This window comes from Panthera uncia, assembly GCF_023721935.1.
Source record: "Panthera uncia isolate 11264 chromosome B3 unlocalized genomic scaffold, Puncia_PCG_1.0 HiC_scaffold_1, whole genome shotgun sequence".
Taxonomy (NCBI): domain Eukaryota; kingdom Metazoa; phylum Chordata; class Mammalia; order Carnivora; family Felidae; genus Panthera; species Panthera uncia.
Genome location: NW_026057582.1, coordinates 92,491,178 through 92,517,325, shown reverse-complemented (window position 1 = coordinate 92,517,325; position 26,148 = coordinate 92,491,178). Strand labels below are relative to the sequence as shown.

The 26,148-nt window shown below is 43.1% G+C and overlaps 1 protein-coding gene across 1 annotated transcript in view; it reads right to left on the bottom strand.

Moving 5' to 3' along the window:
• The window catches only part of GLDN (gliomedin), a 60,443-nt gene extending 38,943 nt beyond the window's left edge, over positions 1 to 21,500 (bottom strand). The window contains exon 1 of the mRNA XM_049613612.1: positions 21,123 to 21,500. Coding sequence (XP_049469569.1) covers positions 21,123 to 21,485 — 363 coding nt within the window. The 5' untranslated portion in view covers positions 21,486 to 21,500. The remainder of the gene's footprint in view (positions 1 to 21,122) is intronic.
• Between the last annotated feature and the right edge of the window lie 4,648 nt (positions 21,501 to 26,148).

The window sequence follows — 26,148 nt, the reverse complement described above, 5'->3', positions numbered from 1 at the left end:
TTTGGAAAGGAAGGCACGGCATATTTTATTTTCCTCTCTTGAGGAGGCTACTACAGACAGAGTTTCAGAAGAGCTGTTTCTGGTAAGAATTTTCACCTCTCACTGACTTATGCCAATGCTTCTCAGGTTCCCTCTGCAGGCTCTGGTATCTACCAGAGTATCCCCTTGGCTGTTGCTGGTTTTTTTTGTTTGTTTTTAGAAAGAGAGCACTCAAGTAGGGGAGAGGGGCAGAGAGAGAGAGAGAGAGAGAGAGAGAGAGAGAGAGAGAGAGAGGGGGAGGGAGGGAGGGAGGGAGGGAGAGGAAGAGAGAGAATCTTAAGCAGGCTCCATGCTCAGTGCGGAGCCTGATGCAGGGCTCGATGTCACAACACTGGGATCATGATCTGAGCCAAAATCAAGAGTCAGACGCTTAATGGACTAAGCCACCCAGGTGTCTGCCCTTGGCTGTTTAAAGGAATAATGAGCAGTTTGCAAGAAAACTCCTCAGTTTTGTCATCTTTGGAAGGGGTCGATTTGGGGGCCCTCCTTTGAAGGTAGATATGAGGGTGTCTCTAAGGCCATTAATTTGGCAGCCTTTTGTTTACAGTTGCATAGTTTTTTCACGGTGGAAAAACAATTCAGACACAGGATTAGTAGAATGAGTACTTAGAGGAAATGGGAGCAGTCAGAGTCTCCATCAATAACTAAGACTTCCACTTGATAATTAAAACTGGTATCCCATTCTGTTTAATTTGGGAGACCTCACTTTCAAGTGTACCTCTTAAATGATCTTATCTAATTGGAACATTCCCTACCATGGCCATTATATTTCTAGGCTGCAATTCCTCTGAGAGCTGGTAGCAGTTTTGTAGGACCCTATCAAGTGGAGTTAACCTACATTTCTGTCTGGCCATGTGTAGCCACAATTGGGGTACAACTCACATTTCTGTTTGGCCTTATTTTGGGGTCTGCCACCTGATGGTGACCAAGCCAAGTTCTTTAGGACATAAAATAAGCTTGCATACTTTTATGACTTCCAGGACCAAATTGTAAGATATAAAATAAGCAACTGTGCTAGAAGGTAGAATACTTAACTCTTTAGAATTTAAGGATCCCATTACTAAGTCCTTATTTACACAAAACAGGACAAAACAAACATGACCACCTGAATGCAGCAGCAGGAACCAAAAGATTTCTCCATCGATTGGCCAAGAGAAGACCGTGTATGCCACCAGCAATTCCCATTGTGGACTAAACCAGCAAACCCCAGTAAATGGGGACTGTGGACTGGACCAGAACTGGGAAGGGACTCCAAATTGGCACTGTGGACTGAACCAAGAGCTAAGGACTGGTGATCTGTTAGAGCCTCCTGTCAGTCTACCCTGACCGGATAACCCTAGACTAGAAAGCCAATTAGATCAGGAGCTCTAACGCAAAAAAAAAGCAGAGCTCAAACCAGGAGGGACTCACCAGTGGCCCTCAGAAATGGCAAGAAAGACAGTGAACTCAAAGGGCTTGCAGGGTACCAGGACTGTGTTTCTGGTTGTCCCCAAAATGCCATCAGAAGTCAGCTTTATATCCTACTGCTGCCACCAAATCTGTTAAAAAACAAAATTCAACTGAGTAAATTTGAAGATCTAATTGGCTTTAGTAAATGATTCATGAATCAGGAGCATCCCACCTAGCAAGCAGAGGGGAGCTCTGTTGAGCTAAACAAAAGAAATAAATTCAGAGAGAGGGCATTTAAAGAAAGAAGAATTTATTAGCACGGAATGCAATGTGTAGGCAAGGTTGCCCTCCTAAGGGGAGCAGAAGGGGTCTATCAATAAATTTCCTAGTATTGGCCAAGAAATTCCATGTTGACTGGCTAAAGGTTACATTCCTTGGAGGGGGTGGTGGGTTGAAAGTGCTGTTAGGTTAAGTGTTCAGTCTCGGTTTGCTGACGTGGCCTAAGTGATGCCATTTTGGGGCCTGCAGTTTTCTTTTTAACAGAAGGGTATCCTGGACAAGAATGTTCATGGCAACATCGTGATGGCAAAAGCACTGGAACAACCTAAATGTTCATCAGTAAGGCAGTTGTTAAACAGATGAAAACAAATGAGGTAAAATGATATACACTCATCTGATAGAGGGCCTTAGCGTACTGCTAAGCAAGGTGCATTTGCAGCCACAACAGACAATACAACTTTCTGGTTAAAAAGGGATATTTAGGGGTGCCTGGATGGCTCAGCTGGTTAAGCATTCGACTTTGGCTCAGGTCAGGATCTCATGGTTTGTAAGAGTTCAAGCCCCACACCAGGCTTACTGCCATCAGCGTGGAGCCTGCTTCAGATCGTCTGTTCCCCTTCTCTCTCTGCTTCTTCCCTGCTCATGCTTTCTCTCTCTCTCAAAATAAATAAATAAACATTTTTTTTTAAAAAGGATATCTTAGACATGTCTGGATAAGCACAAAAAAAAGTTGGGAGTGTCATGAGATTCTTTTTTCTCCTGGTGACTGAGATCAAGGCAATAAGAAAGATTTTCACTTCATAGTATATACAGTTTTAAAAGATATTTCTTTAAAAGATTGTCACTTTGTTAGGTTTTTAGTAATTTAGAGGGAGAGATGTGAGCATGCAAACATTATGTGAACTCAAAAGATGGATCTAATGGCCCAGCTTTCCCTGGAACCCAAATATCATGCCTTCACAATTACTCCCATCACTTGGAATAACTCAGACAGACCCCTGTTGCTTCTAGACAAATGACCATAGAATGAACTAGAACAGTTGTCTAGTCCAGTGATTTTCAGAGTGTTCATTAGTCATAAGATTTTTCTTTTTCCCACATAAATTGCCAAACCCCAAAATATAAAACAAACAAAAATGGAGCTACTCTGGGTGAACTAGGGTGATGTTGGCCTTATTTATCTGTAAAATGAGAGGTTTGGACTAGACATGATTTCAAACTCTGCTCCAACCAGAGGATGGGGGAGAGGAGGTAGGGAGGGACACCCAGAGACCTAGAGTCAGCGGGAAGAGAGGGAAGAGAAAGCTGAGGACCAGAGAGAACAAGTGGAGTATGTGGCCCAGTTTCACTCAGCTGGCTTCCCGAGCTGAGTGCTATTTTCTCCCACAACTACCTTTTCATACTGCTGAGCCTTTGCAAAAGGAACTGTCTCAATTCCACTCAAAATGCAAATTTTTGCTTTTGTTTAGTTTTAATATGAATAGGGCATTAGATTTTCACTAGTTGAAGATACATCAATCTTAAGAAATCTTTTCTGTGCAAAAGTGAAAGGTTTAATGAAAAGTATGTCTTGTCAGCACAAGGATTGCTAAATGCAGCAAGTCCCCACTGTTCATCTGAACACAAAACTGTGTGGTGGTTGCCTGGCTACCCTCTTGACCTACCTTCCTCACACCTTCTACTCTCAGGACTGATTCATGAAAAAGAGAGCAAACCTGCCCATCCACACCAGTTTGTTCTGGTTTGAGCACTGCTTAAACAATGTGTGCTGCTGAGGTTTCTCTGTAGCTCCCCCAGTACAGGCTCTAGTTTGCTAGCTAAAACACTGTTTAAATTCCAAGTTACCTTTCAGATCTGACCTATTCTGTAACTTAAATTCCATTTTTCTTAGACAAATGAATACTCGTTATGACTCTGCAATTATGCAAATTGCTGTTATTATGCACATACAAATGATCCTTCAGAAACAGCTCCTGAGAGCTGATAATCAGCCTACCATTGACTGTAGAGATAGGGCTGTGAATGTAGTGGTCCAGCTGCTGGAGAGTTAGACCACAGGTGTTGGAGGAATCCCTCATGCAGGCCAAAGCTGGGGTAAGTCACCCTGGACTCAGCCCTGTGAAAGACGAGAATTCACACTGGGGCCAAGACATGGTATGACAATCTTGCAATTCCCAGAGGGAAGATGGACTTTGCCTTTTATGGGGGTGAAATTCTTGAGTATGACCTTGTTCCTGCAGGCCCGCAGGAGGATCAGCCAAAGGTCCAGGCATTTGTCAGCTCAGATGATCACTCAGATGAGTGATCCTGTCAGTTTATCCTGACTGGAATCCTGAGGGTCCAACTAAACCCTGCCCAGGTCTTACCCCAAAGACCTCCGTTCCCACTGACTATTCCCGGTTTGAGCCCAGCAGCATTACCATATGGCTGGTTGTTGGCACACTTTTTCATGTGTTGCTCTGGCTTCTCAACCAGATGGTTCTTATTGGTAGGGACTGTTTCATCCTTTTTCTGTATGTCCCGTTCACTCTTTAGTTCTCTTTCCCAGCATTAGAATGGCATTAGGCACAAAGTAAGTACTCAATAAACACTTCATAATTGATTACTCAATTAGGAGGAGAATATACTCCTCAAACAATTCCTTTCCAACCAGCAGTAACATTGTTTTATGAGAAATGAACATCTAGCATGTGGTTACCTATCTCTCTTTGTGACTGCTTGTTTAAGATAACTTTATTTTGGAAGACATGCCACTAATGCCTAGAAACAGGAGCATGGAGCTGCCAGGATTATCCTAGACATAATCCCTGAGACATCACTATCCCCTTCCTGTCCGTATCAACATCACTACAAAACCAGAAATAATAGATATTCCCCCTGGTATGCAGGGGAATAACCTAGACCTTTAATGCTGTCTTGAGTAGAGGCACCTGCATAAGCTCTGCACCCAGCTGGTTAGGGCTGGGTCAGCTAGGCCGAGATGGGGATGCTGACGTGAAAAGGAGTCTCAAGCATCAATGAAAATCCAATGCCATGGGGAACCATGCCATTCACCAACAACTCTTGCTTTACCAAGTGGATTAGGATGGATATGGAGGCCAGTCTGCCCTCCAAGGAGCAGTGGTTGGACTACTTCTCCCTCAGGCATTTATTTTGCAGAGCTATAGAACTGCTGGAGACAGTACAGCCTCCTGCCACTTTCCTTCTTACCCTGCCTTAGTCACTGCCCGGATTCTAACAAAATGCTAAACAAATAATTAAAGAGTGTTGGTTCAGAGTCCACCCACAAGCCTTGGCCAGCCCTCTGGCACGCAGTCACAGAAGCAGCTGGGGTTGGGCTCAGGATTCATTGACAGTCCCAGTTGGAAGAGGTGGTTCCAGCAAACATCCTCACCCAGTGTCTCCAGCAAAATTGCTTTCAGCTGGGATCAGGGCCTCAGGACATTTATTAACACTGAGAACATATGAAAATGTGCAGTGCAAGTCCCTGAAGGAGCAATTCCTCCCCCAAGTGTGCTTCAAGGCCTTCTTCAAGGCTCTGACCTCAGGTCAAACAGTGGTGGCAGATATCTGTTGTTTCTTGTTGACTGCACAGGACTTAGTACAAGTGCCCCAGACCCTTGACAAAATAGGACTCATGACAATACTTACCCTAGGAAGCATCTGGGAAGAGTAATAAAGTCATGATAAAAACAACTTTATATGTTTGTATTGGTGTTTTATAAAGATATCATTTCATGATTTGAACATAAACGAGCTGGTTCTGATTTCTGAAAAATCATTAATTCATACTATTTAATAAAAGTATTTGACTAAAGTCTAATTGCTATCTTTAAAATGGAAAACAGAGTAGGATTTATAGAAATAGCCAGACATAAATTGATAAGCTCCCTAACCCATTAAACAGAAGTTGCTATTGGTGATTACGACCCCCTTCTTAAGCCTTTCCCTTCTCCCACCAGGTGCCTCTCAGGCACCAACAAGCCCCAGGTTCTCAGTCTTGTCCTGTGGGCAGTTCAAGCAGCTGCATCTCAGGAATGGCCAGACCTTTTGGTTTTCCTTATGTTGATAGGCTGGGTCAGAGTTTTTGGCAGTAAGGAGCCCTCCTCTCATGAATGGGCTTACCCAACTGCAGAACCAGAAACTTGGGCCACTCTCTCAGAAACACATTCTGCCAGTATCTCCTGTGCTCACATCTTTCTTCCATCAGGTGCAAACGCAGTCAATGTGACATTGAATCTGAGACAATTCTCCCCCCAACCCCAAAATTCAAAAGAAAGAAAGAAAAAGTAGCATTTTAAGTCAAGTTACTAATCTCAAATCCTTGCCCTTACTTTAAGAAGTTGTTTTGTAGTGAATTGCCTATTTTCAAATCCAGCAATCTATTAACTAATTCTGGCCAATTGTTTCTTAAAGGGGAAAGAAAGGTTCCTTTTATCTCTGTATAGTTAAAACACATGCAAATGTGTTGGAACAGCTTTCAAATGAAATTATACGTAACTATGAGTAAATAGAGGTGATGATTTGATCTTAAGATCTTAAGATAGGGAAGAACATTCTAAGCATAAAAGAAAAAGAAGAACCCATAAATGAAAGGCTTTACAGATTTTACTACCTGAAATGAAAAGTGTTCAACTCCCAAAAGGTGTGGTGTAAAGAACACAGGCTTTAGAGTCAGATTCAACTCCATCTGACCTGAATTCCATTTTTTTCACTCACCAGCTTTGTGATCTTAAGCACGATGTTTAACCTCTGTAAACCTCACTGACCTGTCAGCCATGTGGAAGTTACCCAAGGCTGTGTGTTTTCTACTCCTTGATATAAAGAGTGCCTAATTGAGCTATAAGCCCCCCAAATAAGGTAAAATCACAATGTCTAGAATCCAATAACAAATTACCAGACCTGCAAAGAAGCAGGAAAACACAACCCATAATGAGGAAAAAAATCAATCAAGTGAAACTCACGCAGAAATGATACAAATGAACGCATTAGTAGGCAAAGACAATGAAACATTTATTTTAACTGTATTCCAAATGTTCAAGAAACTAAAGCAAGATTGAACATGTTAAATAGAAACATAAAAAATATAAAAAAACACCTAATTCAAACTTTTAGCAATGAAAATTACAATGTCTAGATGGAAAGTACACTGAATGGGACTAAAATCAGATTAGACATTGCTGAAGAAAGATTAGTGAATGTGAAGACACAGCAATAGCAACTAGCCAAAATGGAACACACAGAGAAAAAAGACATAAAAAGTGAAGAGATCATCAGTGAGCTGTGGGACAGCTCCAAGTAGCCCAACACATATGTAATTAGAGTCCCTGACTGGCAGGCCTAGAGAAGGGGTCAGAAAAATAGTTGAAGAAATAATAGCAGAAAACTTTCCAAGATTTCAAGAAAACTATAAATCTGTATCTCCAACAAGCTCAACAAAACCCAAGCACAGGAACCATGAAGAAAATGACACTAGGGCATATCATAATAAAACTGCTTAAACATGTATTAAAGGGAAAATCTTAGGGGTAGCCGGGGGTGGGGGGAGACACAATCCATACAGGGGAACAAAGACAAGGATAACAACAGTCTTCTTCTTGGAAACAAAGCAAGTAAGAAGATGGTGGGATAACATCTTTAAATTCTGTATTCACAGTTTCTGTATTCAAAATAATTTTCAACAACAAAGGCAAAGACTTTCAGATATTTTTATGTCAACCCATATCATGCTTGAGCTAAAACAAAGCACCTGCTGTTCAAGTCCCTTCTTGCCTCTACCCAGTACTTGCCTTGTGAAGTCCTGTCCATCCTTCTAGCCTTGGCTCAAATGCTGCCTCTTTCTTGACACCTTTCTTGATTGCCCACTGGATTTTCATCTTATTTCTCTTAGAATCCTATTATCCTTTGCTTTGTGTCACAAGTTTTTGAGGATTTGTCTTTTTCTTCCCACTAGCCAATAAATTTGTTGGGGATTCCTTTCCTATTCTTCCTCATCATCCACAGTGTGCACCCACACTGGCCAGAACAGGCAGTTAGCATTTGTTATATTGACTTACATATTACTTAGTTGCTAAAAGATTTCTTTTGAATTTATTTCTAAAATATTTCTGAATGATTAGAAGTACCTATTTATTTATCAGCAAACACTTGATAAGCTGGGCTCTGTGCTTATAAAAGTAAGACAAAATCTTTGGGCACAAAAGGCTCACAATACAGTTAATTGGTTTAATCTAGTTATTTGTAAAAGAGGTTTTTTTTTTTAAATGTTTTTATTTATTTTTGAGAGACAGAGCATAAGTGGTGTAGGAGCAGAGTGAGAGGAGGACAGAGAATCTGAAAGAGGCTCCAGGCTCTGAGCTGTCAGCACAGAGCCCGATATGGGGCTTAAACTCATTAATTGTGAGATCATGACCTGAGCCGAAGTAGGACACTCAACCAACTGAGCCACCCAGGTGCCCCGAGTTGTTATTTTTTTTTTCCAACAGTCTGAGTTTAATAAGGAGTGGATAGATTCTTGGTTAGAGCCTGCCAGTGTCCAGGTAATAAATATGATCATACTCAGCACTTCTGCTATTTTCTGGGGACACTTCCAACTGGGACCCCTTCCCAGACTCTGGTATGCATCTCCCTCTTGGACCTCTTCACTTGAACATCTCAAGGAAATCTCAGTGTTAACATGCCCCATACTGAACTCCTGATATTCCTCTTAAACAGTTACAGTTCTGCCATCTCAGTTAAAGGCAATTCCATTGGCTTGGCCACTAACCTTGAAGTCATTTAATATCTATTTTCCTCCTCACACCTATATTCAGATTGTGAGCAAATGCCATCAGCTCGACCATCAGATTTATCTAGGTACTGTCCACTTCTTATCATTTCTGCTGCCAGCACCCTGGTCTAAGCCACTATCTTATTTCATCTAGATTATCACAATAGGTATCTAAAAGGCCTTCCTGCTTCCACTGCCAACCCTGCCCCATACAGAATCTAGTGTCATCACAGGGATTCACTGAAAAGGCAGGTTAGATCATGTCACTCCTCTGCCTGAAAACCTCCAAAGACTCCCGATAAACGTCAGTGTCCTTACATCAGCTTGCAAAGCAATATGCGAACTGTTATCTGGCCCCCTCAATTATCTTTCTGACCTCCTTTCTGACCGGCTTCTCCCTCCCACTCACTCCGCTCCAGTTTCCTTTTTTGTGGCCTTTGCACTTGCTGTTCCCTCTGCCTGAATGGCCCTTCCCCAGATATTTACATGGCTCATTTCCCCCTTCTTCAAGTGTTTGCTCGAACATCACCTTCTCAGTGAGGCCTTCCCTATTCACATGACTGGTAATTGCATCTTCCTGTTTCCCCTCTTTAATCCCCACCCCTACTTTATCATTTTCCATAGCACTTATCACCTTCTAATACTGTAGGTATTTTGTACTTTGGTTTTTGCCTGCCCTTCCCTTCCAGAACATAAAGTCCAAGAGGACAGGGATTTGTATGCTTCATTCTTACTGTCTCTCATGCACCCACAATAGTGCCTGGGACATAGTAGTTGCTCAGTAACCACATATTGAATGAATGAATCTCTGACAGGTGGAGCAGGCCTCTAAGTCTTACCAATACCATCTCCTATTTGGTGGCTAGCATGAATTCTGAGGAAAGAATTTAAAAAATGCTCTAGGACCCACCTTCAAAACTCTTAGCAGGACAAGAAACCAGATTCAGAAACTGACAGATACCTCACTTTAGATTTGCACTTGTTGAGTTGTGGATGAATTCTTCAGTAAAGAGGTATTCATCAACTACCTCACTAGAGGCACAGCGAAGAATGGTGAGATGTATTTAAGGAGACAAGGTGCCCAAAGGTGACAAATTGGAGACCAAAACTGTACACAGAGTTTTAGTTTGTGTGATACAGACAAATAAGTGCAGAAGGAGTTAGGAAAGAAAGAGATGAGTGTTTTGAAGTGAGCTGAGAATCACTTGTCTCCTCCTGGTCTCTAATGGAGTTTTCTGAAGCATGAATGTTGCTAGAATAATCTTTCACCAGCTGTTAATAACAATATTTTGTGCTCACATTGTTCCCTTCAACAAGCATCTTCAGGTAATTTCTGATTTTTATCTAAGCATTCTTATCCTTACCTTATAGTCAGAAAAGTATACATAAACCATAGCAAGTAACTTGTCCAGTGTTGGGAAATGGACAAAGAATTAAACCATTATCTCAAAACTCTGCCCTGTGGCATTCTTTGTACATAGCAAAAACATTTGTGAAGATGTTTTGTCAACCTACTCTTTGCTCAGCCCCCTCCTCCCTCCTCCTTGTTTCAGGGAATAGCTGTAAGTGGTTACTCCAGAAAACATTTGGAGAAGGTCCTTAAGGGTGAGATGCTCACCCAAAAAATAATTATTGATGCATTTAGCATCAGAACACTTGCTGCTTGGGACCACTGGTCTGAAAAACATGCTGTTCTGGGGCACCTGGGTGGCTCAGTCGAGTGAGCGTCTGACTTCAGCTCAGGTCATGATCTTGCATTTCACAAGTTTGAGCCCTGCATTGGGCTGTGCTGACAGCTCAGAGCCTGGAGCCTGCTTTGGATTCCATGTCCCCCTCTCTCTCTGCCTCCTCCAGCTCATACTCTCTCAATAATAAATAAAACATTACAAAAAATTTTTTTGAAAAACATGCTGTTCTTATGGGGTTCAAAAAGATTTGGTCAATGAAGGAATGAATGAGTTCACATTGGACATGAATAAAGATATTTGTAAATTATGCTTCATATAATGAAATTCCCTAAATACACACACACACACACACACACACACAGACACACACACACACACAGACACACACACACACACACACACACACACACACACACACACATATATATATATATATATATATATATATATATATATATATTTTCCTTTTGGATCCAGTAACCAGCAAAACAACTATCTGGGAAACAGCATTCTTTCTAGAGATCTGTGTGTTCCCCTAATCACCTGAGATTCCAAACTTTAGAGTCATCCTGGAATTTGCCCTTTCTCTGGCAAATTCTGTTGATTCAATCTGTATTGTTTTTATTACAAGGTGTCAAAATTCCCTGAAGCACAGAAAGGAAGTATTTGAGAAATACTGAAATATCAGTAATAATAAGCTAACAGGTTTATTAACTTGTATACACCATGCTAAAGAGTTTACATGAATTATTGAATTGAATGTGACACCTAAGATACACACTGCTATCATTGCCTTCTTAAGGATGAGAGAACTGAGGCACAGAGAGGTTGAGTGAGCTGTCAAAGGTCACACACCTCAAAGGGAGTCAGGAATAAACACAGTATGATTCTAGCACTCAATCTAAAGGTTTTGGGTCTGCCTATTACTTTTCAGACTTGTGAAGACCTCTCTCTCACAGAGAAGACAAGAGTTCTTAGAAGCAGGATGTTCTCCTTTCTCTGAATACTCTTTTCTTCCTCAGTTTTCCTTCCCTTCCCCCCCCCCCAACCTTTTCATCTCATATTCAGTCTCAAAACACATTCAGCATCCTCACTTCTAAATTAACCTGCTTCAGTGTTTCCTCAATCCTGCCAGTGATGACACCATCCTTCTCAGTATTGGATGGATCTAGACTAAATGGTTCCTTTCTCTTTATTCTATCCAATTAGTTACCAGTTCAATTCATTCTTCTGTCTTGGTATTTGTAGGACATATATCTTCTTCTCCATTTCTGATGCCACCACCTTAGCCAGACATGAATCATTTCTTGCCTGGACTAAGGCAATAACTTCCTAATTTTCTTCTTGCCTCTGGTCTCTTTCCTGCCTTTCCTGCGTTGCACTACCAGACCAGTGCTACAGAATGACTCTCTTCATGACTCCTTCCTGATAAAGGGTCTACAATGCTCCCAATTGCCCATCAGATTCAGACTCAACTTCTCAAAAGTGTAAATTCAAGGAATTCCACCCCATCCCCCCAGCCCAAACTCCCCAGTGCAGCAAGACCTCCTTGGTTCCTTGCTCTTCCAGCCTGGTACCATTTTCATTCCAGTCCCTTGAGCTTGGCTTAAGTTATTATCTGCCCTTGGAGTGATTTGACCTCCTTGCCTGCCCAACTCTTACCAGCCCTATATTGCTCACTTCACATTCTGTTTCCTCCATGATAACTTCCTTCATCACCTTAGTGAGAATTGATTTCTCTCTTCTTGACTGCCCCAATGTTAATCACACAGCTAGCTCACTGTAAAGGATTTTTGTCTAAAGGGCTCCCTGTTCAGAGGGATTAATTCTAAGGTCCTCAAGTTTTGCCTAGAGGCATATTCCACCCTCAAGTAAAAATGATTCCAGACTCCAATACTCACACATTAGGTTACTGAAAAACCAGGGAATAATTTGGAGTAGCAGTTCATCATTTAACTTGGATATAGTTGTCCACAATTTTTTCCCAAGTACTTCACAGTTTTTATACATACAGCTCAGGCAGGGTCTCCAAAGTTTCCAGCACTTTGCTAAGTACAGGAAACTTTCTGAATGGCAGATGAAAGGGTTACTCTATTGCACTCAGAACAAACTCCACAAATTGCATCTTGAATGATATTTAGTTGGCCTTGTTGTTTTAACTCTACCCTTAAGTGAAGAAAATTGTGTCTTGAACTTCAGTTAAACTAGAAGTAAATTATATCTACTTAAAATATAGAGCTGTTAAAACCCAAAGAGCTACATAAAAGCAACTGATGGGCTGGAAAATGCTCCCTTTGTAGCAGAATCACAACCTAAAAGCTTCAGCTTATTTCACACAACATGACCTTTAGTCTGTAGATAAAATGCATGTAAATTAAGCTTGAATGTCAACTAGATTTGGCCAAGGATTTCTTTTTCAGGGGCAAGGGGGTAAGTTTGAGGAATGCAGAGAAAAAAAATTTTTTTTTCTCAGATAAGTATGTTTTATCAGATATAAAACCTGTTCTGATAGTTCCTACATAGTTAGTCATATCCTGGAGAACATGAGACCCCTAAGAAGTAAACTGTTCTTTCTTAGAAGTTGTTTTGCTCTACCTTTTACTGTCATTTTCTCAATTTTCCAAATGAAAGCATCCAAAGCACTTTTTAGGACTGTGACCAACAGTAACCAGTAGAAGTTAAAATCAGCTAAGCCAATTAGAAAGGGGGTCAAGATGACTTCCTCTTCATGGTTGTCAAACCTTGTCATCAGTGGCCATGCAGAAGGGGTGAGGGCCCAGGAAATCCTGACCTGCTCAAGAAGCCCTGTCAGCGTATTAAGCTCACTCTGTTTTATTTTTACAAGATGATTTAGGTTGATATGATGTCAATCTAGGTGTCAAGAGGCCAAATATTATCCCAAAGCAGCAGCTGACAGAAGTACCTACGGATAGACAACTTGGCATTCTGAAGGAATTGGTGATAAAGAATAAACCCAGAAATAAGATGCTGAGAGCATGGGGCAAGAAGGGCTAATGATAAAGTAATAATGAAAAATCTTCATAACAGTAACAATGAATAGCTATTGGGAACCTGGCTATACCAGGCGCTACACTTTATCTAGATCATTTCCCTTAAATCTCCTAAGAACAAGATAAGGTGCATGCTATTATCTCAGTCTTACAGATGAGCAAACTGAAGTTTGGAGAAGTTAATGTGAGGAATAGGCCCACTGACCCGATCAAAGGAGGGACACAGAGACTCGGAGCACAGTGAAGTGAGGCTTTAATCAACGTTCGTGTAAGAGCAGGTGCCTGATGGACAGGCACACTTGGGGCAGTTACAGCAGACAATTTATCTCCTAGCATGCAAGTCCCTCCCCTGGTTCCTCATTGGCTGAGTACTACAGAGGTTAGAGCCTTACCTAGAAGTCACCTATGCCCATGTAAGGCAAAAAGTAGTCTGATTGGAACAAATGTACATTCCCTCAGGTAACACTTTCATTCTCTCCTCCCTTTTTTCTTTGGCTCATGCTCATTGCAAAGTCCCTGCAAATAAGCCCATAAAAATAAGCCCACAAAACAGAGAGGGGAAGAAGAACCAGGAAGTAAGGTGTCTAAAGGTTTGGGACGCCACTGTTGCAGCATCGGCGGGGGGGTGGGGTAATGGGGGGGGAAAGAGGGTTCATACATTTTTTCCAATAGGTTGTAAACCTACTGTTAACTAGACAGCACAGCTTTTATTTGGTATTTCCGAAAATGAATCATCTCCTTTACTTCTCACATTAAAAGACTTGCCCAAGGTGGCCCAGCTACAAGGCTATGGGCCCAGAATGTGAATCTGTCTGACTCCCGGGGCCACACTGCTCACCACTACAACATACTCAGGGAAGCATGAGGGAGAGAGAATTTGGCTGGGAACCTGAAAGTGAGGAAAGAATCCTAGGTTACTCAAGTTAGGGTGGGCACACAGTGGCCAAAGGTGTAAGGACTACCATGTGATGGTGAGCCTGGACTAGCCATAGAGAGATCCTGGGACGAGAGCAATGGCAAAGATAAATAATCTCTTAGCAATGGAAGACTCCTACTCTAAGAAGTTGTTCTGGAACTTACCCAGAAAGGTCCCTCTTCTCAAGGATCTCTCAGCCTGTGGTCTATTGGGCCATTAAATGATGGGCTGGTTTGGGGGCTCTGCTGTCTCTCCAGAGTGGAGTGGTACTGTTCCAGGGGGGCATGTGCCTTTGAGTTCCAAAGGAAAACAATTCATTTTATCTCTGGCATAGAGGCAATAAAGGTTGAAGGAAAGGCAGGAAACCGAGAGAGTGGGCAATATATTAGGCCCCAGAAGTTCCATCCTGTTCAGGCTATAGCCTGCTATAGCTTAGCAGGCTTGTAACTGCTGCCCTCACCTCTAACACTTTGGCTAGTAAGAGACTAAGAGCTTTTGAATAGCTCCAGGATCTGGGAGCGGTTCCAAATGGCTTAATGCCATTCACATGGTCAACACAACTGCCCTGTTCTCGGTGGGTCTAGATGCTCAGTCTTGGCCCACTTGGTTTTTACATATGTCCTTAGAGAATCGCGACAATTATGTATCTGCATTGAGTGTTTTATTTGCATGTGTGCAAAATGTGTTTTGACAAAGAAAGTGTCTGAAGGATGTAACTAAGGAGCTAGCTCTCACTTGTCTTCCTCAACATGCCATCATGAGTCAAGTTTACGGGTGTGTTTGCAGTATCAACTATGAGCATAGTTGTATTCCAACAAAACATTATTTATGATTAATGAAATTTGAATTTTACATAATGTTTGTGTCATGTAATATCATTATTCTTTTGATTTTTTCCCCTAACCATTTATACATGTAAAAATCTTACTTTGTGGGCTGTACAAAATCAAGTGACAAACTTGATTTGGTTACAGGGCATAGTTTGTTGATCCCTAGTCTAAATCCTCAGTTTGTTTTTGTTTTGAAGTTTATTTATTTATTTTCAGAGAGAGAGAGAGAGTACGAGTAGAGGAGGGGCAAAGAGGGAGAGAGAGAGAGAATCTGAAGCAGGGTCTGCACTGTCAGCACAGAGCTCCATGAGGGGACTTGTGAACTCATGAACTGTGAGATCATGACCTGAGCCCAAGTCAAGAGTTAGAAGCTTAACCGACTGAGCCACCCAGGCGCCCCTAAATCCTCAGCTTTTATATCACCTGGAAGTGATTCACTCCAAGAAGTAGGAAAGGGAGGTAAACCCTGGCACAGCCAAGTTAGGGCCTTCAAGGAAATATAGCATCCAATCAAACAGGAGCTCTGACTGTAGGTAATGTGATGTCCCCCTATAAACAAGATAATGTATAGACCCATAAAAGCGTACCTCATTACAGTCATCACAAAAAGCTCTGATTGTCATAATAACGCATTACATAGCTTAACACCGCTGGCATCTCCTCCTTGAGAACTATCCTCCAAACTGGAGCACATGCTTTTGAAAAGCCACAGTGACGGGAAATCTCCATCCACTGAAGGTGGAGTTGATTTTTAGAAAACAGCCAAAAAACAAAACAAAACCCAAACCAAACCAAACACACAAAGAAACCCATCTCCACTCAACCAACAATAACAGTGGCAGAGCTACCGCTATCCTTGCAGAACCAGGGTAGGAAATGAGTGGGGGAGGGGATGTGGTGGAGCGAAATAAAGCCATTTTTGTTTAAAACCACTCATGATTATAAGAAGAGACTGCTCAGAACTAAGCTCGGTAGTCCCAGCACGGCCCTTAACAATGTGAGTGTTGTTTGGCCAACGCACTCAGCCAGTTAAAAATATTTTTTTGGAATTTTTGTCAATATTTCAAAGCCAAGAGATTTCAAATAAAGAGTCAGATTTTTAAACTTCTCTTCAAAAAAAAAATCAACAATCTTGCTCTTGTACAGCAACAATCATTGAGAGCCTCCCTTTAGACACAATGCATGAACTTCAGGCTGGCAAAGTCTCTGCCACACCCTATTGTCCCCCAGTCCGGGGTCAGCGGCCATGTAGCCTTGTGGTTATGGTCTTTTTACTCACAATTAGAGTAACACAATAATATGGTTCAAATGTCAAAATAATACACAAAGCTATACGGTGAAAGTGTCATTCCCATTTTATCCCCACTCTCCCTAAGTAAGTACCTTTGTTAGTATCTTCACTTATTTTTCTGCTTCTTCCTTATACAAGGTAATACAATATATATTTTTCTCTGCCTTGCTTTCTTCACTTAAAATATATCCCAAGGACTATTCCAATAATGGCACATAGAGAATTTCCTCATTCTCGTTTTACAGCTACCTATTCCAGTGGGTGCATAGGTTAGTTTATTTAACTAGTGCCGTACTGATGGGCACAGGTTGTTAATAAAAATATTTTGCTTTTACAAATATTCCACACTGCATATGTGCATATATCATTTCATAGAATATGAATATATCCTGAATATATAAAAATATATATATTTTTATATATTCAGGATAAATTCCCACAAGTGATATTTCTGGGTCACAGGGTAAATGTATTTGTAATGTTTTTAGGTATTGCCAAATTGCCTTCCATATGGGTCATATTAATTTGCAGTCCAAACAGCAATGCAAAAGCATGTCTATTTCTCTTTAGCTTCCCCAAGAGAATGTGTGGTCAGACGTTTGTAGTTTTGTCATTCTGACAGGTGAAAATTATGTTTCAGGACAGGTGTAATTTGCATTTTTAAGCTTAAACATCTTTTCTTACATGTTTACTTAGAAACATTTGTATTTCTTTTTCTGAGAACTGTGTTCCATTTTCCTATTGGATTCCTATGTTTGCTGATTTTCCTATTAAATTCTTGTGGTTTTTTTTTTCCTTATTAACTTATAGGAGTGCTATATATATTCAGAAGATTAGCCTTATATCTATGGTATGAGCTGCAATTTTTTTTTCCAGTTTGTCATTTATCTTTTACATTTGTTTACGGGGTACATCTGCTTGTTTTTGTTGTTGTGTGTGCTTTTTAAATGCAGTTATATTTGTTTACTATTTGCTTCTGGCTTTCTAGTTGTTTAAAAGAAAGATTTTCTCCATTCCAACATTAAAAATGAATTTACCCTTCTTTTCCTCTAGTAGTTTTAGAGTTTCATTTTTTAAAAATGTAAATCTTCAACCATTTAGAGCTTCTTAGGGTGTTCATTGTGAGAAATAAAACCCTTTTCCTACTGGGGGCATGACCCTAGATTTTGGACAGGATGATGAAGCTACCAGAACACCAGTAAGTGTAAGACCTAGAGAATGGGATGAGAGAGCAGCCGATGGGGAAAGTGAGATGGGGGGCAGTGTGAAGTGGGGCGGGGACTAAACAGAGGCCGCATTTCCTGCATGAGTTCCTGGCAGATGGGTTCCCAATGCTGGTCTAGCTCAGTGGTACCCAGGCCCTTATGACTTTTCTCCAAAGTACCCAGTTGTTTTTAAGGATTTAATGCGTTTGGCTGTACCAAACTAACTGTTCTTAAGTAATGATTAGTTATGTTGCCCTTCCAACAACCAGTCTGGGCAGAATGTGCTAAGCAGGATTACCATGCTGAGCTGATATATACTCTCAGCCAAAAGCACAGAATTTGAAGTGCCAGTTAGCTTGAGGAGGCTCATCTTGGATAAATGAGCCTTTTTGAAATGCTGACATTAATCTGCCTACCACTTATTTTTTGTTCCTAGATCTCTAAGGACATGGAACCTCAGTGGAGTGGGGTGGCAGGGCGGAGGGGAACCTCTGATCTCATCCTCATTCAAAACCTCCTGGTGCTGTATAAAAGGGTGGGGGAAGGTATAGATTTCAACCATAACACTGTGCACAGTGACCTCCATGACGTATAAACAGTTCTCTTAGCAACTTAACTTTTTTTTTTAATAGTTTTTAATGTTTATTTTTGAGAGAGAGAGACAGAGCACGAGCAGGTGAAGGGCAGAGAGAGAAGGAGACACAGATTCCTAAGCAGGCTCCAGGGCTTTGAGCTGTCAGTACAGAGCCTGACATGGGGCTTGAACTTATGAACCGTGAGATCGTGACCTGAGCTGAAGTCAGACGCTTACCAACTGAGCCACCCAGGTGCCTTTCTTAGCAACTTTTCTACTAGAGGTGCTTGTGAAAGTGCTTTTTAAAACACCATTTCCTCATGTAAATAATTCTCTGCTCTGAGAAAGGCAGAGAGTAAAAATGAGAAAAATTTGCAAAGATGAATGATAAGAATATTGCTAGAATAAACTAAAGGGCTTTCGGCAATAAAATTGGTTCCTCTGCTTGAAGCAGAGACCTCAAAAGAGACCTGGTGGAAGTGAGATGCTTAATGCTGCTCACTGTCATCAGGAAGGTATGCCAATGTCCGGGCACCCCAGGCTGCACCTCTAACAATTAATTCAGAATCTCTGGTCATGGGATCCAGGCATCAGTCATGCTTAAAGCTCCCTATGTGATTTCAATGTGCAACCATCACTCTAGAACCATGCTATTCAAAGTGTGGTCCTCAAACCAGCAGCTTTGATATCAGCGGAAGCTTATGAGAAGTGCAGAATCTCAAGCCTGAAATTAGACCTTCTGAGTCAGAATCTGCATTTGAAAAAGATCATCAGGATATTCATGTGCATATTAAAGTAGAGAAGTGGTGTGGGCATCTGAGTGGCTCTTGATTTCAGCTCAGGTCTTGATCTCAAGGTTTGGTAGTGAGATGGAGCCCTGGCCCCTGGGCTCAGTGCTGAGAGCACACAGCCTGCTTATGATTCTCTCTCTCCCTCTTTCTCTGCCCCTCTCCTGCTCACTTATTTGTGCATGTACAAGCATTTTCTCTCTCTCTCTCTCTCTCTCTCTCTCTGTCTCTCTCTCTCTCTCTCAAAATAAATAAGTAAACACTAAAAAAATGAATAAATAAAGTAGAGAAGCAGTGATCTAAAGCAGCTTTCTCAAAGTGGCCCCTGGACCCCTGTATCAAACTCACAAGGGGGTGGGAAGGTGGGGGAATGGGAATCAGAGGACTTCTTAAGGAAGACAATTCTGGGGATGATCATTTTATAAGTATGAGGGTGGGACCCTGGAATCTGCATTTTCGTGTGCTTCCAGGTTGACCCCTAGACTACTGCTTGAGAACTACTCCCAACCAGAAAGTCAGCAATATGACAGTTGCTTCCTCCTGACCTGCATGGAAATTCCCTCAATGACTCTATAAGGTCAAAGCATACCCATTACATGTGGTGGACGAGTTGGTGATAATCTATGAATGCTTCTCAGCCTGACAAATGTGATGTTTCTGCCCTCTGACCTATAACAGAGAAGGTGGTAGTAGTTAAATCTGGCTTTCAGGCTAACACAGAAATGGATCTCTCCATCCCGTTGGGTTAGTGACTGAACAGGCTGCATTATACAGAAGCTTCTAGATTAAAAATATAAAATGTTGATGCTCAGATGCATCCTTCTTGAAGGGTTTCAAAAAAACCTCAAAATACATGGTAGGGAACCAAGGGAAAGAGTAAATTCCCCAAAGTGTGTCTATGTTTTCTTCATTTTAGAGAGGTCTTTTAAAAAATTTGTTTGGACGCAGATAGTTAAATGATGACATAGGTTTAAAAAAAAGAAGAAGACGAAGAAGAAGCCAGGAATGGAAAAATTTGGTCTCTCTCAAAAGATGTATTGCAGTGTGTAATACTTCCATGTTGTAGTTGTAAAAGCATGTCTGCTCATATAAGATATTTAAAAGTTTCTATGATAACAGAAGCTTTAAGTGAGTTTATCTTCAAATACCTAGGATTCCGAAGTATGGCTCACTCTTGGGACGACAGAACTGAAATCTTTGTAATTATAAAATGAAACAAGACTCCTGTGGTTGTAAAGGATAATGAAATGGAATGGGGAACTGCAATGTGATCTGAATGTAATTGTTAGATAATTATTGAGTTGAAAACAGCAAAAGCAAAAAAACTTGAAACTGGAAAAAAAAAGATTTTTGAGGCTTTGCTTTAAGTCCTTTTTTTTTTTTTTTTTTTTTTTTTTTAAGAGCAGAGTTTCGGGGCGCCTGGGTGGCGCAGTCGGTTAAGCATCCGACTTCAGCCAGGTCACGATCTCGCGCTCCGTGAGTTCGAGCCCCGCGTCAGGCTCTGGGCTGATGGCTCGGAGCCTGGAGCCTGTTTCCGATTCTGTGTCTCCCTCTCTCTCTGCCCCTCCCCCGTTCATGCTCTGTCTCTCTCTGTCCCAAAAATAAATAAAAAACGTTGAAAAAAAAATTAAAAAAAAAAAATTGAAAAAAAAAAAAAAGAAGAGCAGAGTTTCTTAAATCTTTTTGGGGGAGTGCAAATCGAATGAAAAGCTAATGAAATTAATCTAATGCACTCTCCCTAGATGCACGGCCCCTTGAATGCACACTGGTAATTTCTGGAGTTCCATAGACCCGCTGGAGCCCACATTAGAACCTCAGCATTCACGGTGAATTTTAAGCAAATTTCTCTATATCAATCTTCCCATTTGGAATCGCTTTACCTAAGAGCAACTTTTTATGCATCAAGGTCCCAGGTGATTGATAAAATTAGAGTGGACTGTGTTCGCTTCAACCGATCTCTTGAGGATGGTCCCAGGCCAGGTGAAAGGCCAGACCACTAGATGAAGCCAGGGAAAGAATCCTTTTATTGAAGAAGCCTGCGCCCTCAGAAAAGTCTTCCCCGTGCTGTGAAAAGTTTTGTTCGAAGTAACGAAGGAAAGTAGGCTCTTAAAAACACTGCCTGCTCCCCTCATTTATCTGCCGACTCAAAGAAGGATGAGGAAACTGACCTCAGAGGGCTAAGGTGCTGGCCCAGGTGACATTCCCAGCCGTGCTCAAGCCCAGGGCCCTCTCTCGGCTCCTCGCCATCCATCCAGGGGAGCACAGGACCTCTGGGCCTCTCTCCCCGCGCTGCCCGCCGCCCACCCCGGCGGAGGCGCCATTGGGAGCCAAGCCCCCGCCTACCGGCACCATGGAGTAGGTCATCATCATCAGCATGTCGTGGCTCTCTGCGCGGATGTGCGGCGCGGGCTCCCCGCCGTGGCTGCGCTTATTGCGCGCGGCGCTTGCGGGGTCCGGGGGAGGAGCCGGCGCTTTGCGCCGCGCGCGACTCAACTCGGCCAAGAAGGAGCGCAGGGCGCTGTCCTCGCGCTGCTCCGGGCCCTGCTGAGCCTCCAGCGCCCGCACCGCCGCGCTCAGCCCGCGCCACTGGCACAGCGCGAACACCGTGCCAGCGGCATTGAGCGCCGAGAGCAGCGCCACCGCCGCCAGAACGCCCCGCAGGCCCCAGCCGGCGTCCCCGCGACCTCGCTCCGCGCCCCTGGCCATGCTCTGCGCGCCTCGGGCCGGGCAGGAATCGCCGCGGCCCGCCGGGCAGCCTTTATACGCCTCGGGCAAGCCGTGGGCTGGTGGCAGCGCCGCCGCCGCCGTGAGTCACGCTGCCCTTTGCTCAGGCTGGCGGGGCGGGTTGGGGACAGTAGTGGTGGCGCCTGAGCAGCCCGGAGGGACAGGCGGGTGAGAGAGGGAGAGGAGCTAGTGGAGACTGCAGGCTGGCAGAAAAAGGGTGGGCAGGACTCATGCTCCTGGTGCCTGGCCAAGAAAACCAGCAAACCCAGGTCTCCCTCCTTTTCTCACTGCCCTGCCCGTGGGCACTGCTGTGGCCCAGGCGGGCAGAGCGAGGGTCAGACTGAGGAGGAGGACAGGAATTCTTAAGGCTGGAGAAGTCACTGGATTCCACCACCCCCCCCCCCCGACCTCTCTGGAGAAAAGGATCAGCATGCCCAGAAGCCAAGGCATGTGCCCATTGTCCCTAGGTTTGCTGCTGGGCAGCAAACCCAGGCTACCCATCATGTGGCCACTGAAGACCCCAGGAGATCTTTCCAAGGAAAGGGATGGATAGAAACAGGGAGACAGTTGGTACTGGAGGATTAAAAAAGCCACCGATCAGAACCAGAAAAGCCCTGCCTGCCTGAGATGAAGGAGCCTTCTGTGAAGGGAGACTTCTTGGATATGACAGGCCAAGAACTGCTGTGAGACCCATACCCAGGAGGCAGCAGGGTGATGAGAAAAAAACTCAAGAATGGACATCAGGAGACCTGGTTCTAACTCCATTCTGCTACTGCTCAGCTGAGGGGCTTTGAGCATGCCCCAAGACCACTCTGCAATTGATTTTGAGGGGCTTTCTGGCTGAAGAGTTGGGCTCTGGCCAGAGCCTTTCTGGACCTTACTCAGCCTGCCTTGCTTGAAGGGGCAGTTGCCTCACGCCTCCTAGTTACCCCTTCACAGGACCCTCCCTTTCCTATCAGCTCAGTTGCCCAATGTACCTCAAGGTACAAGTGATACAGGATGTATCACTATCCTCCAAATAGAATCACTTCTCAGTCTCCTCAGAGGACCTCTTCACTCCCTTTCTCAGCTTTCCCCAGAATGGCTCTGCTTCCCTGGACAAATTTGCCTCCTGGAGGCCTTGGTGGTGTTGGAAGACCCCAATCAAAAGCCAGGATTGCTGTTTCCACAGCCCATTATTTCAGGGGAGGAGGTGGCCCCCTACCATTGAGCCAGCTAGAGCGCTCAAGGTTCTGTGTCAAGCTCTGGATTGAACTGGGACATTGACCAACTTGCATATTCTAAGGAGGGCATCCAGGATGAGGAGGAATTAGGAAAGCATGAAGTTCCAAGTGGTTCATGAAAGACCTCAACTATGGGGGCATGATATCCAGGAGGGGATGGAGGTGATACAGACTAATTTGTCCAGTTTCCCCAACTCTAGCATACTGTATTTGAAGAATGTCACGTATCCTTATCTCATCCAGGCTTAGGATGCCAACTGTCAGGCTTAAGACCAATGGAGAGAAGCCACAGAGAGACAGAGCTCAGAGTCGGGCCTAGTAAGATCTTCATTTAAATAAATGGTCCATTTCCAGGCATCTCATTTCTTCTTTCCTTTTTTCTTTTCCCCTTCCCTCCCCTCCCCTCCCCTCCCCTCCCCTCCCCTCCCCTCCCCTTCCCTTCCCTTCCCTTCCCTTCCCGAGTGTGTGCAGGCAGGGAAAGGCACAAAGCGAGAGAGAGAGAAAAAAAAAAAAATCTTAAGCAGTCTCTATACTTAGCACAGAGCCAGATATGGGGCTTGATCCCACAACCCTGGGATCATGACCTGAGCTGAAATCAAGAGTCAGACACTCAACCAACTGAGCCACCAGGCACCCCAGTAAGATCTTCATTTAATTCACTAAAAATTTAATGAGCACCTACTGTGTGTCAGGCATAGTGATGGGTATTAGAGGTATAGAAATGAACAAGGCAAGCAGCTTGCAGTGAGTCCCATGGAGCCTCCTGAGCTTCTCTTTATCCTAACATTCATTATAGTTAGTTACTATTGCCTGACAATCTGTTGTCAATGCCCATCATCAATAACAGTATACAGCTCCTGAGATTAGGGGCCACATATTGTTTGAGCTTCTCTCCCCCAACACCTAGCACAGTCCTTGGCTTGAAATGGCCATTCATTAATTACCTGTTGAATGAGTGAAGGAGCAAATGAATAAAAGGCTGTAGAGTGATCACATGTCTGTGTAAAACGATGTATGCCTAGTGGTGGTAGAGCTTAAGCACAAAACTCTGCTTGTGCCACTGAATTAGACCTACCTTCCTTGGAATGCTGTCTGTCCAGTGGTAGGGAGAGTGACTGTAGTCTGATACACATGCCCCCAAACCCTCTGGTTCAGAGACCATAGTCAGTAGAAGGAATGTAGTTCTGGTTCCATTTGGGACCAGCCAGGCTTTATCAGGCAACCTCAGGCCAAGATGCTACCCTTCTTGGGATGTAGGACTCAAAAAGTTTGTGACATGGACTTTAGGCCGGCTGGCTGGAGTATCTGAGATAATGCACTCAGAGAGAGCAAAGAGTGATAGAGAGCAAAGGAAAGGAAAGAGGAGATTCCTCTTCCACCCAACTGTTCTTCCAGTCTTCTCCAGGTCTTTCTGTGTAGGAATATAATATTTTATAAGAAAGAAGAAGGGTGCATCAAGTCGTTACAGCATACAAGGCAGGTGTCCTCATTCACCACTCCTTCCAAGATGACTGTATCCAAGCAGCTGGCTTCACTCTGTACTCCTTCCCCTTTCTTCTCTGTCATCTCTCTACATCCTCATTCCACGACAGCTCCATGAATTGACTTTCCTCCTTCTCTCTCTTATCTCAGTGAGCATTGTGCCTGGTTAAGGCCTAGTCCAGAACCATGTTCCTCATCAAGCCTTGCTTTCCATGCCAGCCTCAATTCTCCCTCTCCCTGAACTCTACAAGCCCCAGGAACTCAGAGGCTATGAGCATGGGCTTTGGAATCAGATAGAACTAAGTTTGAAACTCTTTAAAAATTTTTTCTTAGTGTTTGTTTATTTTTGAGAGAGAGAGAGAGAGCATGAGCAGGGGAGGGGCAGAGAGAGAGGGACACACAGAATCCAAAGCAGGCTCCAGACTCTGAGCCATCAGCACAGAGCCTGATGAGGGGCTCGAACTCTTGGACCATGAGATCATGACCTGAGCCAAAGTCAGACACTCAACTGACTGAGCCACCCAAGTGCCCCTTGAAACTGCTTTTTAAATTTACAGCCTTGGGTATGTTACTCAGCTTTTCAAAGGAGAGTGTAATCATATCTATCTCATAGCTAGCTCAGTGGTCATTAGTGCTATTGGCTGTGGGCTGTCTGAACTTTGCTAACACTTATGCTGTACCTTGTGTTGTTGACCAACATTATAGTTCTTCCAAATCTTACTTCTTTTGTTGGGTTATAATATCCTTAAGAAAGGGACACCTTTTCACTATGACACAATAGGGCTTATGCCAAGTAGGAATATTTGATAAATAATTTGATTAGCTAATTACAGTTTTTCTGATGCTTTTTGAGGAATAAAACTTTTCAATTCATGATAAACTTGGCTTCTTTTCTGAACACAGTAGCCTTGAGATTATTTAGGGCCTTTCCATCTCTAGCTTCCTAAGCCTCCTATGGCTCCTTGAGGGGCAGATACATCTATGTAGACTGTCCTACCTAGTGTTTCTCAGGATGGGCTGGTAGTTTTAGTAATAAGTAATTCTAAAAAAAAGAGTTAGCTATTAATCTGGCTTATTTTGTTGACATAGGGGTTCAAGATATAGTGAGGACACAGGGAGATATCTGACTTTCCTTTTCTGGAGACCAAAGAGGCCAAGAACATTGTGTGCTATCTTTACAATGAGAAGTACCTTTTCCATTAGAAGGCAGATGCTTTCATTTTCAAAAGTTAAATAGAATGGTCCTTAAAAAATGATTCCAGCTAGTAAACTTTAGGGCCCTGGAGAAAAATATCCAATTCAAGAATATACTCCAACTTTAATTCCACAGCATTTCCTCCTGTAAAGTGAATAATTTTCACTTACTCTAAGGCCTGGAAGTTGGGTATTTTGATCCTCTGTGATGAGGTTGGCAGGTATGCTGTGACTCCTGATGGTGCTGTGCTGCCTCCCCACCCCCATCCTGCCCTCTGGCCAGGGGTTAGGGAGAAAATCTCCATGATAGTTGCTACCAAACACATCTTCCACCCAACCATGTCTGGTTTTTAACTCTCCATTTCTACATTTTAACTGCACGAAACTTCAAGCCTCCCAACCAAAAACAAACAAACAAACAAACAAAACTCCAGAAATTTCTTTGTTCATTCACTCATTCATTTATTCATTTATTCAACAAATTGGGTGCTTCCTATCTGCCAAGAATTGTGCTAGGAGATAAGAATAGGATGGAGAGCAAAACCAGACATCAGTCCTGCCTTCCTGAAGCCTGTGGTCTAAGTGGGGAGATGGAATTAGCCAAGTAATTGCATGAGGATATAATTCTAAACGAGATAAAGAGATAGATGTCCTAAAGAAAGGAGTGTGATTCTGTGAGATCATATCACTGAGGAACCTATCCTAGATGTAGGGTGTGGGGTCACCTAGTTAACTAGGTGTTGGTG